Source organism: Peromyscus maniculatus, chromosome 15 (assembly GCF_049852395.1).
Source record: "Peromyscus maniculatus bairdii isolate BWxNUB_F1_BW_parent chromosome 15, HU_Pman_BW_mat_3.1, whole genome shotgun sequence".
NCBI classification, from domain to species: Eukaryota; Metazoa; Chordata; class Mammalia; order Rodentia; family Cricetidae; genus Peromyscus; species Peromyscus maniculatus.
In genome coordinates this window covers 42752492-42771572 of record NC_134866.1, presented here as the reverse complement: position 1 = coordinate 42771572, position 19081 = coordinate 42752492, and the positions used below count along the sequence as shown (strand labels likewise).

Here is a 19081-nt window from a genome sequence, read left to right as displayed (position 1 = left end):
GGTGAAACTAGATTACACCAACATGAAAAACTCTGTGCTTTAATAGATAAGAGCAGTAAGTGAACAACCAATCCAAGTTTACTATAATATGGAAAAAAAAAAAACCCAACAAGTTATTTGATATAGGTCTATCCAGAATATATGAACTTTTATAATTCAAGAAAAACAATCCAATTCAAAGTCAGACAATGGGGGTGCTGGAGAAATGGCTCGGCAGCTAAGAGCCCTTGTTACTCAATCATGAGGACCAGAGCTGGGATTCCAGCACTCATAACAAGTGGCTCACAAACACCTCTAAGTCCAGCTCCAAGGGACCCAATGCCCTTTTCTGGCCCCCAAAGGCACACACAGATATACACATGCATAAGATAAATTAAAAAACGAGATTTTTTTTTTTAATGGACGTTGTGGTGCATAGCCTTTAATCCCAGCACTTGGGAGGCAGAGGCAGGGAGATTTAGCTTGAGGCCAGCCTGGTCTACAGAGTGAGAGTTCCAGGACAGCCAGGACTACACAGACAGACCCTGTCTTGAAAAACCAAAAGAAAAAAGAAAACAAAACAAAACAAAAAACCCATACAAATCAAAACCAAAACGAAACAAATAACAACAAAAACCTTTTAAATAGACAAAGGATTACAACAGCTATTTTATCACATCCTGTGAGGTGCCAAAAGTACCCAGTAAGAAGTTCAACCTCAGTGACCACGGGAGAGATGAAGAGCGCACTGGACTAGAATACCACTTTACTTTTACTAGGAAGATTATAATCAAATAGACACATAAGTATCCTAGACGCACAAGAAAATGATACTCAGATACACCCCTCAAAGGAATAGCATGAAAAATGGCAAATGGTGTAGCTACTTTGGGAAATAAATTGGCAGTAATCAAAAGGTTAAACTTGCCATGATTCCTAAATTCTAGATATCTACCCAGGAAAAAACAAAACGCATAATTCCCGCAAAAACTTGTAACATAAGTCAAAATGTTATAGCATATTATTCATAATCAACAAGATAACAGAAACAACTCCATATCCACTCAAATAATGTATATTCTCATGACAGAATATTTATTATTTGGTCATACAGACACATAATATAATTATATGAATCTTCTATCATTCAAAGAAGTCAGCTACAAAAGACTACACGATTCTATTTTCATGAGATATCCAGAAAAGGCAAATCCATGGAGACAGAAAAACAGACTAGTGATGCCCTCAGTCTGTGGTACACTAAGAAAAGAAGATGAAGAATGAGTACGGATGCACATGGCTCTAGGAGAGAGAGGAGCTAATGAAAAGGCTTTAAGATCAGAGAGTAGGGGCAGCTGTGCAGTTCTATGAATATACTAGAAAGTATGAAGATGCGCATTTTCAAATAGTGAATTTCACGTTATGAAAATTGTATGAAAATTTAAAGCTGACTCTGGCAATGGCGTTATCATGTGAATATACCCAAACCCACTAACTAACCACTCTATGTGGGTAAACTGTACACTATATATATTTAAATTAATGTCATGTAAGAAAAACAGATCGCCCTTTATTCATCCAAATTGTCATCAAAATACATCAGATAAGAGACAAACTAGAGTAATCTAGCTATTCAATTTGCAAGTACAACACTTGGCTAAAAACTGAGTTCCAAATTACCTTTCGTTCCTCCTTTCCGTCCCTTCTGGTCTCCTTTGGCCAAATCACCTGCATCTCGAAGGACTTGCATCGCGGTATTAAAATTATCTTCTCTGAAGTCACCCTAGAATCATAGTTTTTTCCATGTAACTTTCAAGTATACAACATAGGCTACAGAGATGATGAGTCAGTGGTTGACAGTATCTGTGCCCCTGCAGAGGGCCTGGGTAGAACCCGCATGGTGGCTCACAAATATTTAACCATAGCAAACATTTCTTAAACACAAAGTTTCTCCAAAGAACAAAAGTTTAATGCAACAATAATTATAACCTAAGTCACTTAAAATAAGTGACCTGTGATAACAAAATGTGATAAAGGAGAGCTGAAATATGGGAAGACACACATATCTGGCATTTCCAGAGCCCTTGATTCTCTAGGCATTTCAAATACAGAGAATTGAAGAAAGGTAAGTAAACTCATGCATTAGAAAGAAGTCTCAGATACAATTTGTTTTTAAACCAGCATCTCACTAAGCTGACCTCAAAATCCTGGGAACCTTCCTATCAGAGCCTCCCAAAGGGCCAAGCTTGCAGGTGAGTACCACCACAGCATCAAACACAGTATCAGAAATAAAAATATTTTTAAATAATCCTTTTTGAAGAGTGAAGTATTTGAGACCAAAAAAAGTGTGTCTGTGTGGAGGGAGTGGTTAATATTTTTCTCCAATTCAAAATTAAAGGGAAAGCAACATATGAAAGATGACATTATATAGACAGGGGCGTTATTCCCTTATGAAAGATGACATTATATAGACATAGGCGTTATTCCCTTACATTTTCATCGACCACAAGGTGAAGGCCATCTCCCCCTGCTGGAAATATGTAGTGTTGCAATGGAGTAGGTCGATAATCCGTATAAATTACATGGCAGGGCTGCAAAAAGAAAAAAATTGAAGAAAATTTTATTTCTTCAAGGCAAAGATGTATATTTGATTTACTCATCAAAAATTTAACACTTTCAAATAATTTTAAAAGCTAGGCAAGTGAAAAAGGTGGGGGGTGGGGGGGGAATAGATCTAATTCATACTACCACCTTCTTAATTTACCGGTTCCCTAATCAAGACCAAACATATGATCTGGGCTTCCACTACCCATTAGCTCATCTGAAGTATTGTAATTACAGACAACAAGGCCTAATACTGTGATACAATACAATATTGATGTATAAAAACCAAACAAAATTCTTGTAGCACAAAGGCTTTTTAAAACAGCAGATTGATGTAGTTCTATCAGGAAATTCACTGGGCTTCCATCTTACAGAAGCAACAGAGAAGGGGAATGTGACTGGACAGCTCAGATATAAACATAAGTTCATGAGAGTAACAGTGTGCAGCAAAATAAAACCAATATACTCATCAACATTCAGAAACAAGTATTTGTTGCCAAGTCTTACACAAACATTAAAGTTGAACTAGAAAGTCAAAGTAGAAACAGTGAATACTGAGTGTGAACACATTTACATATCAACTACCAAATCAAACATGCAAGAGATGAGCAGGATTTTCTGGTCCAAGACTTTAGAAAAACTCTTTACTGTGTTCTTGTAGCTCACTGTCAGAGCAAATGTACTGCCATCAGGATTGGCTTGGGAAATTAGACTCCAAAGACCAACTCTTAGAGCCTTCGCTACACTAGAGTGGAGGTGGAACTCAGAAACAACAATTTCTAATGAGCCCACTCATTTTGATAAGCTGCTTGACTTAAGAAGTAGATTCACACTAAACTGTCTTCTTTATCCTTAAGAGCATCAGGAAAATGTATAAGAAGGGTATGGCAAGCCCAATCAGCAACATTTTAAAATAATGAAGACATAAAAAGTGTAGGAAAATACCTGTTTATGTAAGTGGCAAATCCATTCAGCAAACTGTCGAGCATTTGGAATAGTAGCCGAAAGAAAGACATAATGGACATTATCTGGCAGCAAAATAATAGTTTCTTCCCACACCACACCACGCTCTGAGAAACACAAATGTAGTTTGAAATTCAGTGTTAGCTAAGTGATAGTATCTAAAATTATTTTCTCTTAGGCTTACTAACTGAACGTTCAAACCACTTCAAACAAGCATATTTTTGGCCACAGACCATAACTGAAACCTACTTCAGTTCATGAATCAATAGAGTAGATACAACATGCAGTCACTTCATGAAGAATGAACTCTGAAAAAGCAGTTCCAGACTGTATCCTTCCCATAACAAACAAGATGCCCAGTACCAAGGCAGCTAATAGTATTTCTACTATTGGTTAATGACGCCTAGGACACTACAGCAACACATCTGAAAGATATACTGTTACTATCCCATATGCCATGTTACACAAATTACCCTCATGACCTCTGGGGGAAAAAATGGATCTGATGAATAGTAGATTTGAAATGGGTATAGCTCTGTTAAAATGTCCTAGTAACATAAATCTATCTCTAAATTAATATTCATTACTTGTTTTATAATAAGATACTTTAAAAAGTATTTTAATAATTATTATTAATTACTTGAAAACACTTACTTGGGCTTTTTACACAATTTCAAAGTTTTGAATACATAGTTTCAAAAAGTAACAGCTCTTTGTTCCATGTAATTTTTGTTTTCCTGTTTGCAACTGAATAGTAATTTTAATAATCAACTTTTTTTAGCACTTACACATATTATATTTAACTTCTTTTAATCACAGTTAAATTTGCTTATCACATGATTCTTTGGAGTACTAAATGTTTTTAGATTGTGTGTGGGTGTGCACATGCCATGGCACTTGTTTGGATGTTAGAAGAGAACTTTTTCAGAGTCAGTTGTCTCAGCTGGGCATGGTGATGCACGCCTTTAATGCCAGCACATGGGAAGAAGAGGCAGTGGATCTCTGTGAGTTCCAGGCCAGCCTGGTCTATAAAGCAAGTTCCAGAACAGCCAGTGTCCTAGAACACAGAGAAACCCTGCCTTGAAAAAAAAACAAAGAAAAAAGACACAGGTCCTGGGATTGAATTCAGGTTGCCAGTATTAGTGGCAAGGGCCTTAACCCACTAGCTGGCCCAGACCCATCATTTTTAAAGCGAATAGAAAATGTGTTTGCAAGTCTCCGTATGAATTTGGCAAAGGTAAATGTTGATGTTTTCTTACATTATATTATCATGAATATATATATATAAATTGTATATATATATACACACACAATATATATACATATACAATATATATGTATATATATATACTATACACACACACACACACACACACACACACAAGCAGTTCGAAACCTGTGGGTCTCGACACCAGGGAGAAACATTAACAGATATTTAAATTACAATTTCTAACAGTAGGAAAATTAGTTATGAAGTAGCAATGAAATAATTTTTGGTGGGGGTCACCACAACACGAGGAACAATGTTAAAGGGTCTCAGCATTAGGAAGGTTGAGAACCACGGATATAGACTAATTCAGTTCTTTAAAATAAAAAATCTTACTTCAGGTGTGTACATATTAAACGTTAGCTTTTACATGTCAGATTTTCTGGTATACCCCAAACTGCAACTACATTTATTTTTTTAACTGTGGTAGGGTAACAGCCTGAGGAAAAATATATTTACAGCAGTTTCATCTTCCTTATTTATTTCATACCTACCTTCTTTTTTTTTTTTTTTTTTTACAGATATGGAGTCACAGGTTTATAAAACTAAATTAACTTAAAAATTACCAATGTTCTCTTTGTAAACCACAAGTTTTATAAATTCTTTCACATTAAATAATTACTGAGAATTGGGTGGTGGTGGTGCAGCACTCGGGAGGCAGAGGCAGGTGGATCTCTGTGAGTTCGAGGCCAGCCTGGTCTACAAAGAGAGTTCCAGGACAGCCAGAGCTACACAGAGAAACTGTCTCAAAAAACCAAAAAAATAAATAGTTACTGAGCTTCTTATGTGAGGGAGGAAAGCAAGGTCTTGCTATGCAGCCTAGACTTACTGATCTCATTTCTTCCTACCTCTGCCTCCCCCATCCTCCTGTCTCAGCCTCCCAAGTGCTGGTATTATAGGCATGCACCGGGTTTGGCTTGGTGAGTACTCTATAAAAGCAAACTACTGCCGGGTGGTGGTGGCGCACGCCTTTAATCCCAGCACTCGGGAGGCAGAGCCAGGCGGATCTCTGTGAGTTCCAGGCCAGCTTGGGCTACCAAGTGAGCTCCAGGAAAGGCGCAAAGCGACACAGAGAAACCCTGTCTCGAAAACCCCCCCGAAAAAAAGCAAACTACTTTTTAATTCCATTTGCTTTACTTGAATGTGTGTAATTTTACCCAATGAACATTACTACTTAAGGAACTAAACTTTAATTAAGTCCTACTGGGAGTATTTTACCATGTTGTCCACAATTTGATTATGTAGTAGTATACTAGAATTCTAGGCACATGAAAATTGAAACTAAGCCCAACAATTCTTATTCACAATTATTAATGGCATTTGTGAGGGGAACGCATGGCATATATCTCAACACGGCAAAGTATACCTGAATCTCTCATGTAATGAATTTCATCAAATATGACCCAAGCAACTTCTCGCATTACTTCAGAACCTCTATACAGCATACTTCTCAAAATCTACAAGAGGGAAGACAGATTTAGCAGGACTTTAACACAACATCCAATAATTAGACAAATACTATTTGTTACCAACAAGGAATTTTTGATAACTTTGTTATGTGGAAATATTAAATATTATAAAGCTAAGTATCTTTGACTTCTCAATACATATAATCAGGTATCCACAAAGATACTATTATTATCATACCTACTCTTTTGTTTATTTGGAATGTGAAGCCAACGTCCTCTGTATAACATCTTCCCAGGAGCCACACTTTAGGACATGAGAGGTACTTACTTAACTTTTATCCAAGACACTGGATCCCTAAAGTATTTATGTTTCTGCCTCACAATGTGGATACACTGTAATAATCATTGCCTTTAGTTGCAAGAGTTAAAGAAAATCTTCAGGTGAAAGTTTTTAGAATGGATAAAAACTTATATTGAACTCCAAAAAGAAAAGTGAGCTACCCCTTCTACATACTCTCCAAACTGGAAGCTAATTTATACTACTGTAAATGAAAATGAAATGATACTGTGAAAGTATGTATCAAAGTTCTAATAAGGGAGCTGGTTAGATGGTTCAGTGGGATCTAAGTTCAGTCCCCCAAAATTAACACATAAAGGTGAAGGTAGAAAACTGACTCCCCGACGTTCTTCTCTGACCTACCTTCACACATGCACTATGGCACATGTGCCCACACACACACCATGCACAGAAATACATATACACACGATTTTTTTAAGTACCAACTACAGTAAGAGATAATCATGCCCAAATCATGTTATACTCAAAACTTAACAGTGATTAGAAAAAGTTAAGTATAATAGTGAGTATATATTTTTAAGTTGATTATTTACCTGCTTATTGTAATAAATACCCAGGCACAAAAGTAAAAAACAAAACAAAACATGAAACAGAGTCACTACATGTATGAAACAATGTATTCAAATCCTTGAAACTCTATATAATATAAAGAAATCAACTAAATATTTCAAGTCATAGTAATAAGTATTAAAAATAACTTTTTTTTTTTTTTTTTGGTTTTTTGAGACAAGGTTTCTCTGTGTAGCTTTGCGCCTTTCCTGGAACTCACTTGGCAGCCCAGGCTGGCCTCGAACAACTCACAGAGATCCGCCTGGCTCTGCCTCCCAAGTGCTGAAATTAAAGGCGTGCGCCACCACCGCCCGGCTAAAAATACTTTTAAACATATGTTTTATCAGAAGTAATAAATATTAATTTAGAGATATGTTTAATGCTGCTAGGGCACTTTACAATTATTATGCCCTTTTCAAACAATTCTATTCACAAATAATTATTACATTTTATCTGAAAAAGAGCAGGCTATAAACTATCCAGTGTTGAATTGACATACACTGACTAAACTCCAAAGGAAAGGTTAGATGAGGCACAACATGAATCACCTCTGTAGTCATAACAAGACAAGATGCTGTAGGATTAATAGTAACATCTCCAGTCATCAGACCAACATCTTGAAACTCTTCATACATTTCACGGTATTTCTGGTTACTGAGAGCCTTGATTGGGCTGGTAAATATTACACGCTGTTTTTCTCTTAAAGCCAATGCAATAGCATACCTAAAAATACAGAAACAGGTAAGATTTCATGTTTGGAGAGCATTCATTCACAATCTATTTACTATAAATAAATTATCACACTATAATCATGATTTATCTGAAAGGAAGAAGTTAACTGAGCAAGGACTTTTTAACTCACAGTCACTTGGAGTTAAAACTATAACTGGCTTATCAGTGGATACCCTATTTCTTGCTAGAAAAGCCTTTGGTTCTACTGACAGGCATCCAAAAGTCCACTACTTCTGTCCATCCATTTATACATACATAGACTACAAATAATAAGAAATCCACAGAAAGGGGAGTGGATTTTTCTTCTACAGTTTCATGAGTGAGTTCATCAATATGTACTCTTTTTCTTTTTTTTTTTTTTTTTTTTTGGTTTTTTCGAGACAGGGTTTCTCTGTGTAGCTTTGCGCCTTTCCTGGAACTCACTTGGTAGCCCAGGCTGGCCTCGAACTCACAGAGATCCGCCTGCCTCTGCCTCCCGAGTGCTGGGATTAAAGGCGTGCGCCACCACCGCCCGGCTTGTACTCTTTTTCTTAATGTAATATTTAACAAGTCTTTTTTTACTTATTGTAGGTTCTATTTATCAAGTTCTTTCCTAGGTATTAATGGAATTCAATACGATGGTATTGTTAGTTTGCTTTTAAAAGAAAGCTCAGTTTAGTATTTAACTACAGGCCATGAAATTAAGATTTAAGAGGAAACACTGTGGCTGAGACTTTTTAAAGAAATAGTTCCTGCACAAAGTATGCTTATCATACCAGCCATCCTCTGAATTATAAAATTAAGTATTGTTCAAACATGATCAAATAGTAACAGTGAAAGACATATATGGAAAAGCAAATATAGAGATGTTGCATTATCTAAAATACTGACCTTTTAGCAACAACAAGGAATAGGAATAGGAAACAGAAAAGTATACTCTGTACTTAGGGAAAAGTAGACATAAGGAATTGAACGTTTGGCTCCAAAGGTTGGATTTGGCAGAAGAACATCTCAAAAGCAGCTACAGAGACAGCAACTTTTAAAACTATGTCCCTCAAAACACAGGAAACTATGTTCTAAGAATTAAAAACAAACAAGACAATAATTCCACAAATAGGCAATCTCAATAGGGAAATGTAAACTATTAACAATATAAGCAAATGAAAACTGAGGTGGTTAGGGATGTAGCTCAATAGTAGAGCACGTGCCTAGCAAACACAAAGTCCTGGGTTTGGTCCCAGAACACTGGAAACAAACAAACAAACAAACAAACAAACAAACAAACAGAAAATCTACAAACTGAAAACCAGAAAAACAACAACAAAACAGTTGGAGAGATGGCTCCAGGGTCAGGAGCACTGATTGCTATTACAGAGAACATGGTTCAAATCCCAGCAACTACATGATAGCTCACAACCCAGTTTCAGGGGATCTGATGCCCTCTTCCAACTTCTGTGGGCACAGGCAAAACACAAAATAAGTAGAAAATAAAAGTAGAAGGAATAGCCAGGTGTGGTGGTGCATGCCTTTAATCCCAGCATTGAGGAGGCAAAAGAAGGTGCATCCTCAACCAGGATAGTTGGAGGCTATCTGGTCTTCAGAGCAAGTTCCAGGACAGCTAGGACTACACAGAGAAACTATCTTCAGAAAAAAAAAAAAAAAAAAAAAAAAAAAAAAAAAAAAAAAGGAACACACAAGAAAACAAAACAAACAACAAAAACCTAGGGAAAAAAAAGAAACAAACATTCTAGGAAACAATCCTTGGACCTTAGTGGAAATTCCAAAATGACAAAGACATGAAACAAAAAAACAACAAAAAATCCTTTAATAGCTAAAATTGTCTGATTCTGAGACTATGACCAGCACCAAAAAAATAAATTAATTAAACTTCCATCAAAAAGTTCAAAACCGCCGGGCAGTGGTGGCGCACGCCTTTAATCCCAGCACTCGGGAGGCAGAGGCAGGCGGATCTTTGTGAGTTCGAGGCCAGCCTGGGCTACCAAGTGAGTCCCAGGAAAGGCGCAAAGCTACACAGAGAAACCCTGTCTCGAAAAACAAAAACAAAACAAAACAAAAAAAAAACAAAAAACAAAAAGTTCAAAACCACCACTACAATATCTAAAACAGTCATTTGATAAAATTAATGGCAAATTCAACAATTCAAGAAACAAAAGACTAGTAAAATCTGAAGACAATAGAAATTTAACAGAACACAGAGCATGAGCCGACACCGTGGTCTAGTTTAAGAACCAGACTCCTCAATGGGACTCGGGAACAGATGAAAACAGACCCAACAAGGAATGCAAAACATGGGAGAATATAAAAAACAAAGTGTAGCATAAAGAAATTGTTAAGAGAGCTGGAGAGACGGCTCAATGGTTAAGAGCTCTTGATGTTCTTCCAGAGGACTCAAGTTCAATTCCCAGCCTCTATGTGATGATTTACAACCATCTGTAACTCCAGTTCCAAAGGATCCAACATCTGCTTCTGCCATCTATATGCACATGCACACGCGCACACGCGCACACGCGCACACACACACACACACACACACACACACACACACACGGCATACATATACAGAGAGACACACAAACACGTATGTAAAATAAAACAAACCATTTAAACAATGATAAAGATAAAGTCTTCAAGGCAGCCAAAGAGAAGCAACGCATTACATCCAGAAGAAAGTAAGGATCAGAGTGATTTCTTGTCAAAAATTATGCAGACCAAAATGAAGACTTAAAACAAATTAACACTGAGGGGAAATGTTTTAAAAAATGAACAAGCAGCATTTTTTACAATGTTAAAGCAGTTTCTTATCAGGAGACTTGTACTGAAATAAAAACTTGAAGAATTTCTTCATTGTGGGAGCCCGTTCTTGGGTTCCTCGTGACTTTACCCAGCAGGTCTGCATGGAGAGGATGAGTGACCATGGGCCTGAGTGCAGGGGTCTGAGATGGTCTGCACTTGGCTGTGCTGGGGGAGGAGGTCTTTTGCTCCACCCCTTGGCGTCTCTATAAATACTTTAGGGCAGAGACAGTCAGGGCCCATTGGAATAGGTTCCAGGCCCTCTCCAGGCTATCCTGTATTTTCTATCTGTTTATCTCCACAATCTAAATCCTTCTATCTAATATTTCCTGCTAATCTCACTCAAAAAAACTCTGGGGAACTATGGGGCTGATTGGTAAACGCCCCACACTTCATGAAGAAAGAAATGGTATCAGTAGGAAAATCTGGATCAGCATCAACAAATAATAACGTCTTTTTATATTAAGACATGTCATTTAAAAAAGGAAAACATTTCACTAATAGTAAAAATAATCTGTGGAACTACATAAACTTTAAATGCCTCTTAGAAAAAGAAGGTCTCAAAACAACTACATCTTCCTTAAGAAACAGGAGAAGAAAGTAAGTAAATGAAGTGAGTATATACCAACGAAATGGAAACAGAACAAAGAAAAAACAATGAGATCAAAAGCTGGATTTTGTCAGATCAAAATAACAGACACCCCTCCACCCCCACAGCTAGATTAAGAAAAAAAAAATCAAATATCAGCCTGATACAAAAACAAAAAGGACATTAACAATAAACAAAAAACCAATGCCCCTCAGAAATGAAGATGTGAAATGTCTTAATAAAATTTTAATTCATCAATCCAACAATATAATACAATTATACATCATGACCAAATGGAATTTATCTCAGGATGATTCACTGGACACCCAGGAACACATTTCATCACATTAGCAGGAAAAGGCAAAAATCCATATACAAAACAAAGCAAAGCAAAACTGCGCATCATTTCAATACAAAAAGAAAAGGAATTTAAAAAAAGATTGTCTCTAAACTCAATCAGACACGCTGACTGAGAAAGAGACTAACTGCAAAGTAGGAACAGGAGTCATGCTTGATAAAAAGATGTCTATGAAAAACCCACAAGTAACATCATGCTTAATGATGATAAGCAAAATATTTTCCCAAATAATGGGAACAAAGGAAGAACGGCTCTTGACTACATCTATTAAAACACTGTACTAAAAATCTTCAATGCTTTAATGAAGGCAACAAAAAGAAACTACAGGTTACCTAACAAGCAAAACCATCCTTATTTGCAGAATACAGACGGAAACTTTCAATGACTAAAATAATTAAGTGATTTGACTATTTCATTTGAAAACACTGATACTTACTCAGCACACACAGTTTTTCCCGCTGACGTATGAGCAGATACTAACACAGACTGATTATTATCAACACACTGAATGGCTTCTCTTTGGAAAGCATCAAGAATGAATGGGTATTCCTGTAAAAGCAAATTGACAAGACACATGAACATGCTAAGCTACTGAAGCACACTTAAAATCAAAAGAACTGTCCTTCCAAAGCATTCTAAGATTGCTTTATGATTCAACTACCACCCAGCAGTGACAGGGAAGAGGACTACAGAACAGTTTTACAGACAACACGAGCCTTTCTCACATAGTCTATTCATATTCACACCTAAATCAGTAATAAAATATCATTGTATGTTTTGTGGTACTGTGCAACAACTTTCCATATACCATAAATCTTCATAATTCCATAAAATAGTCATATGTATGACTTACTTTCCTAGATGAAAACTGAGTTTCTGAAAAAAGGAAATATCCAGCATTATCTAACTGAGAAATAATTTCTTAAACTTTAAGAGTTCATGCTTGCTCCTCTTTTAGAGAAAGTTCTTTGAAAACATTAGCCTATTTTAACCTTTAAGGACTTTTTAAAAATCTAACGAAAACAGTCTGAAGTGAGAGGCGTACACGGGTAACCCCAGCACAGGTGAGGGAGGCTGCAGCAGAAAGACCAGGAGTCTGAGGCTCTTTTGGCACCAGAAAACCACAATGGACTGTGGTTACTTAGACGCTGCTGAACTGTTGAACCACCAGCAAAACTTACTTGCAATGTTTTCTACAGAAAGGCTGGCAAATCTCTTAGATTCTTTAAGAAGGGTGATAAGCACCCTTTAAATGTTTTAAAACTCATCCCACGAAGCCTGGTTTCTAGCATGGTTCTTTACTCAGTTATCATGGTATTTTATTTTAGGTTTCTTCAAAGGCACATACACGAGTAAATTTAAAAATCACATTTGAAATGTTTTCTTTTTTAAGATCTCACAAAACTTCCCAAATACTCTTGTACAGACCTTTGCTGCCTTTCCAACTCGAGGTTTAAGTGGTATATACTCCTCATCTGCAGGAAGAGCTACCTGATGTCAAAGTTTAAGGAGAAAGCAAGAAGTGACCGTTAAAATTCAATACTCCAAAACAAATGATGGTTTAAAGAATAGAAATGATCAACAAATGTTTCCTTTAAGTCTTACACGCTAGAAAATCAACTGACTACAAGAACAAGGGGAAAAAAGTTAGTTACAACGTCCAAAACATCCCCTCTATTAGTGATGGCATAATAGCAATGCAATCAGAACACGAACCATTATTTCCCTGAAGAAACTGCTTACTGTCTACGATAGTATCATGGCTATCATTATCTTCCCCATACCTAATGTACAAACACTAATGAGTGCTCAAAAAGAAAACTCAAGACATACAAAATGGGAGATCATCAATAAAACAAAAGTACATGCAATAAAATGTTATTTCCAGATCCCCAAGTGTGAGTATTAATACCAGAGTGCCTGCACTTCCAACTGTGTAAGGATCTAAGCACTTGGCATAAAAATAATAATAAAATGACAACCCTTATTTCCAGATCCCCAAGTGTGAGTATTAATACCAGAGTGCCTGCACTTCCAACTGTGTAAGGATCTAAGTACTCATATAAATAATAATAAAATGACAACCCTTATTTCCAGATCCCCAAGTGTGAGGATTAATACCTGAGTGCCTGCACTTCCAACTGTGTAAGGATCTAAGCACTTGGCATAAAAATAACCTACCAAGTCACTTTAAGGAACACACAGAAATTAGGTAAAACTTCAACTTCTGAAGATAAAATTTCAATAAAAATTAAATGGATGAAGTTAAAAGCTTTAGCAATATTAAGAACAATCAGTAAACTCACTACAATCAAGGTACTATATTTAGTTTCAGGAACGATTAGCAGAAATGAAAAGTGAACTGGTGATCCTCCTGCCTGGGCCTCCTTCAGCAAATCCTACCAGCGTGCACCACCACCATGGAGCGCCTAACCTCTTCACAGCAGGCTCTGGATCAGCAGTTCTCAAGCTGTGAGTCTAGACCCCCTTAAGGGTAGAATGACCCTTTCACAGGGGCCTGCTAAGACCATCAGAAAACATAGATATTTACATTACGATTCCTAACAGTAGCAAAATGAGAGTTAGGAAGCACCAACAAAAATCATTTTATGGTTGGTCACCACAACATGAGGAACTGTATTAAAGGGTCACAGCATTAGAAAGGTTGAGAACCACCGCTCTGGGTTATTCTCATTCTCTCTCTCTCTCTCTCTCTCTCTCTCTCTCTCTCTCTCTCTCTCTTTCTTTTGTAAAAGTAGGGGCATTGGACAGGGTCTAAAATAAGTACTGAAAGAATTAATTAGCCATTATATCTCACAGCCCCATATATGCTGCCTCCATCAAATCCCTCCCCTCAGAGCTCAGGGAACCCTGCAGAAGAAGAGGCAGAAAGAGTGTAAGAGCCAGAGGGATGGAGGATGGCAGGAGAACATGGCCCTCTATATCAGCAGGAGCAAAGCTCGGATGAACTCAGGGACTGAAGCAGCAAGCACAGGGCCTGCACAGGTCTGCACCAGGTCCTGTCCTTATATGATAGCTTCCAGTTTAGTGCATTTATGGGATTTGGGATTCCTGTGTGTGTGTGAATGCATGGGTCTCTGACTCCTGTGACTTCTCTTGGGCTCTTTTCCTTCTGCTGGTTAGTCTTGTTCAACTTTGATGTGATAGTTTTTATTTTATCCTATTTTGCTATATAAGAATGAATGAATAAAAACCCAGTCACTAGGGTAAAGGTTAACAACTGAACTGTCATTTATACCTGCTGGGAGAGGGAAAAACCAGTTTTCTCCAATGGAGTGACACTGGGAATATCAAATCATTCCAGGGCAGGCCTCATGTCTCATGTTTAAGAGTAATAGGCCAACATATCCTGAACTCCAGTTTTTTGGATGCTTTTTTTGAGATAGGGTTTCTCAGTGTAGCCCTGGTTGTCCTGAAACTCACTCTCTAGACCAGACTGACCTTGAACTCAGAGATCCACCTGCCTCTACTTCCTGTCTCAGTACAGTGTGGTCAGCTCTCCTTCCATCTTGGGTCCAGGGATTGAACTCAGGTCACCTAGCTTGCATGGCAAGCTCCTTTATCCACTGACCTTTCCTGAAAGTCCAGCTTGATATAAAATTTCATTGTAATAATAAAAGGTTTAGTGGAGTAAATTGAATATATTACACTATGTCCTATGTGCATACAGTCTCACTTCTAAATGGGTAGATACTATAAGCATCAGTGACCACCATCTAATGGCAATTTACTAGTCACTGGAGCATGACATGGAATAGTATGTGAACTGTAAAAACAGTGCTGATAACTTTAAGAGTGTGAGAATAAACAAGTCCTAAACATTACTTTTGTGCTGGATAATTTCCCTATTTGTTTTTGGTTTTTTAAATATTGTCTTTACAGCTATCTTATGAAGGCAAACTTCATTGTTCTCAATTTACAGACTAAATAAACAATGTTCAAAGAGGTTAGAAAATTTGCCAAGATTATAGTTAGGAGAAATGCTGGGCTAGCATCTGAACCCAAGGCTTTGTCACAGAGCTATAGCTCTTCCCCATATTACATGAATCACACAGAAATGACTTGATTCCAAAGCCTGCAACGCTAAACAGCCTGCCGATCATCCCACTATCATTTGTAATGCTAACCTACTGTAGGCTGTTGTACTTACCTCATGCGTACAGCCTTCAACTGTTTCAACTGATTGAACCTTGACTCTGGGCATCAGGTCTGCCAAACTTAAAAAGTTATTAAAACGACATGAATTATTTTCAATAATTAAATAAGCCTCCTATCTGCACTGTTAAAAAAATGACACTGCTCAATTATAACACTGTAAATTCAAAATATTTTAGTTATTATAAGTATTCAGAGATGTCATGTAACTTAAATGAGCTGAAAATTAAAAATGCTAAGATCATCTTTTGTATATACAATAGACTGCTACATAGATTACTTAACAAATATAAGCTTAGCTCTACTATTTTAGATAAAAACCTCTTCAAAGCACTGTCACTATCTCAAAATACAAAGCTGATTCAAAAAACATTACACAACAGAAGGTAAATAAATAATTTAGATGTTGCTATAATTTATAGAGATATTCTCATCAAAATCCTACACTATGCTGATCTAGGCTCTCTGAACTCTGAGAGGACAAAACTATAAAAAAAATTAAACTAAATGTATTTCTATATATACATTATTATGTATTATATTTGTGATACATACTTTAAGACAATATGTTTTTGGTAAAAATTTAAAAGTTACAACAATAGATAACAAGGAATTAAAAATGCAATCACTATTATTTTGCAACCTATTATGCTAATGTGGACAAATGGCACCAACTCAAATTTTTCAGTGACACCTATATCACCATTTATAATAGATAATTTAGTAGTTATAACAGCCTAAACCGGCTGAGGAAAAACAAAATTGTAAACAGCATTATCACAGTGACAATCCAGTCAACCAAATATATTGGTATTAGGAGTAAAAGTTCCAGAAAAATTTTGAGAAATATAAATATCAGAAAACCTTTAGTCAGAGACGTCCATGGGTCTCCCTTATCAAGAGAAGTAGTTCTGACCACCAAAACCATGGTACTACTTGCAGCAATGGAAGTCTATTCTCCTAATATTAGTGCATACTTATTCCTATCACTGGGTCAGTGTTACTCTATTATCATTTTCTACCAGTCATCCTGAGACATCTAAGTAAAGAAAACATCTTTTCTCCTCTTAAAAAAAGAAGTCTTTAGGGTTTTTCTCAAAATTGGATTCTAAAATATTAAAAGAAGAATCATTTCTGTCTTCTAATTCTCCATATTTAAATAGTTGCTATATATTTCCATGCTTATAAAATTATAAAATAACAAATTTTAAAAACATCATACATCTATCAAATTAAGAGTTACTAACTTTATGACTATAAAAATACTACCTTAAGTCTTCATTAATCGAGTCTTCTATCCTGGGCTTCTTGCCAAAAATCGGTTCATCTGTGCCTTCAACATCTGCATCTCTCTTGTTTTTCCCACCACTGGCTGATTCTGATTGTAATTTAGCATCTAGTCGTTTCCTGAAAAACAATTTAGGAGAGATTCTCAACCTTCCTAATGCTGTGACCCCCACAGTAAAATGATTTCATTGCTACTTCATGGCTGTAATTTTGCTGTTATGAATAGTAATGGTATCTCATATGTGACCTCCAAATGGGTTAGGGGTTTAGAATAAATTCCATAGTATCGTTCTAATTTTAAGGTAACACCATATTATTTAAAATACTATACATACTTAGCAAAGTCATTTTTTAAGTAAATGACCATCACAAATCAAAGCTGGCCAACTCTGAGAATAACTCTAACTTCATAACTAGTAAAGCTGAATATTATTCCTTATATATTTCATAATTTCTTGGAAGAGTTGCTTTAAAAAACTAAAATTCCCATTTTTAAAAATAAACATGAGGATTGTAAACCTTCAAAGCTTTCTCTAAGATTATGATACTATTTGGAAGTAAAAAATTAATGGTTGTATTTGAAGGTTCAAGTATTGACAAGAAAGAAGCCAGGCATGGTGTTATGCAGAAGAAATCACAGAACTCAGGGGGCTAAGGTAGGAAGATGTAAACTCAAGGGCAGCCTAGGCTGCAAAGTGAGACCCTGTTTCAAAAAGGCAAAAACAAACAAAAGAAAGCCAAAAAAAAAAAAAAAAAAAAATCCAAAGTGACACTAAATGGGGTTTTATAGCTTGAATATCTGTAATGAATCAATTTAATTTCTACCCAGATAGAAAAATCAACTCCATGAAAATTTTAGATTTAGCTGCCAAGGCCAAAATTAGATAAAATAGGGCTGGAGAGATGACTCAACAATTAGAGCAGCCCTGGCTGCCCTTCCAGAGGACCCAGGTTCAAGTCCCAGCACCCACAGGACAGCAACGCACAACTTGGTAACTCGAGTCCCAGGGCATCCAGTGTTGCCTTCTGAGGCACCATGCAAGTAAGTGGCACAGACATACACAAAAGTTTTGAAAAATTAAATGAATAAGCAGTGAGACTTGGTGCTGCATGCAGGACTTCGATCCCAGTTCTCACAGGCAAATCTCTATGAGTTCAAGGCCAGCCTGGTCTACAGAGTGAGTTTCAGGTCAGCCAGGGCTACGTAAAATGTCTCATATAAACCAAAAAATAACTATGTGGATAGATAGATGCTTCTATAAAATAAAATGAGAAATTTATCTTCTGCTGTTGTTACAGGACATAAAATTACTAAAATGTAGGTAATTAAAATTAAGAATTTAATGAAACACTATCATTAAAAGAGAAAGGGGGTAAGACAAAAACAGAAGAGAGATGAAACCATCAAACTGGAAAGGCATAGATCTAAAATAGTGGAGGACTGCAAATCTTCTTTATTTGTTTACTTATTCTGAGGTAGGGCACATGCTTGTGGAGGTCAGAGGACAATCTTCATAAGTCCTTTCTTTCCTCCCACCATGTGGAGTCCAAGGAATGGAACCCAGGACATCAAGTTCGGCAGCAAGAACACCTGTACCTGGTGAGCCAACTTGCTAGCCCCAAATGTATTTTCTTTTCCATTTTTTAAAAAAGCCTTGTAGCCAGGTGATGGTGGCGCACACCTTTAATCCCAGTACTTGGGAGGCAGAGGCAGGTGGGTCTCTGAGTTTGAGGCCAGCCTGGTCTACAGAGGGAGTTCCAGGACAGCCAGGGCTACACAAAAAAATCCTGTCTTGAAACACAAAAAAGAGACAAAGAAAGAGAAAAAAGTAAGAAAGTTGTTTTATTTTGTGTGTGTCTGACTTGAAGGCATGAATGGGCACCATATGCATGCCTGGTACCAAGGGAGGTTAGATTTATATAATTAATATTTACCCATACTAGGTATAAAACCTAAAATTTAAAAATATTGATTTTCCTAACTCACTTTGAAATGGCATAAGACTACTACATATTAACA

At 36.7% G+C, this 19081-nt stretch overlaps 1 protein-coding gene across 1 annotated transcript in view; it reads right to left on the bottom strand.

The window, feature by feature from the left end:
• Mtrex (Mtr4 exosome RNA helicase) overlaps positions 1 to 19081 on the bottom strand; it is a 70923-nt gene that overhangs the window by 47659 nt on the left and 4183 nt on the right. Inside the window, exons 2-10 of the mRNA XM_076551888.1 lie at positions 17044 to 17181; positions 15770 to 15836; positions 13027 to 13089; positions 12035 to 12147; positions 7678 to 7852; positions 6180 to 6270; positions 3529 to 3653; positions 2472 to 2570; positions 1660 to 1762 (exon numbers count right to left, since the gene is read on the bottom strand). Of these exons, the coding sequence (XP_076408003.1) occupies positions 1660 to 1762; positions 2472 to 2570; positions 3529 to 3653; positions 6180 to 6270; positions 7678 to 7852; positions 12035 to 12147; positions 13027 to 13089; positions 15770 to 15836; positions 17044 to 17181 (974 nt within the window). The remainder of the gene's footprint in view (positions 1 to 1659; positions 1763 to 2471; positions 2571 to 3528; positions 3654 to 6179; positions 6271 to 7677; positions 7853 to 12034; positions 12148 to 13026; positions 13090 to 15769; positions 15837 to 17043; positions 17182 to 19081) is intronic.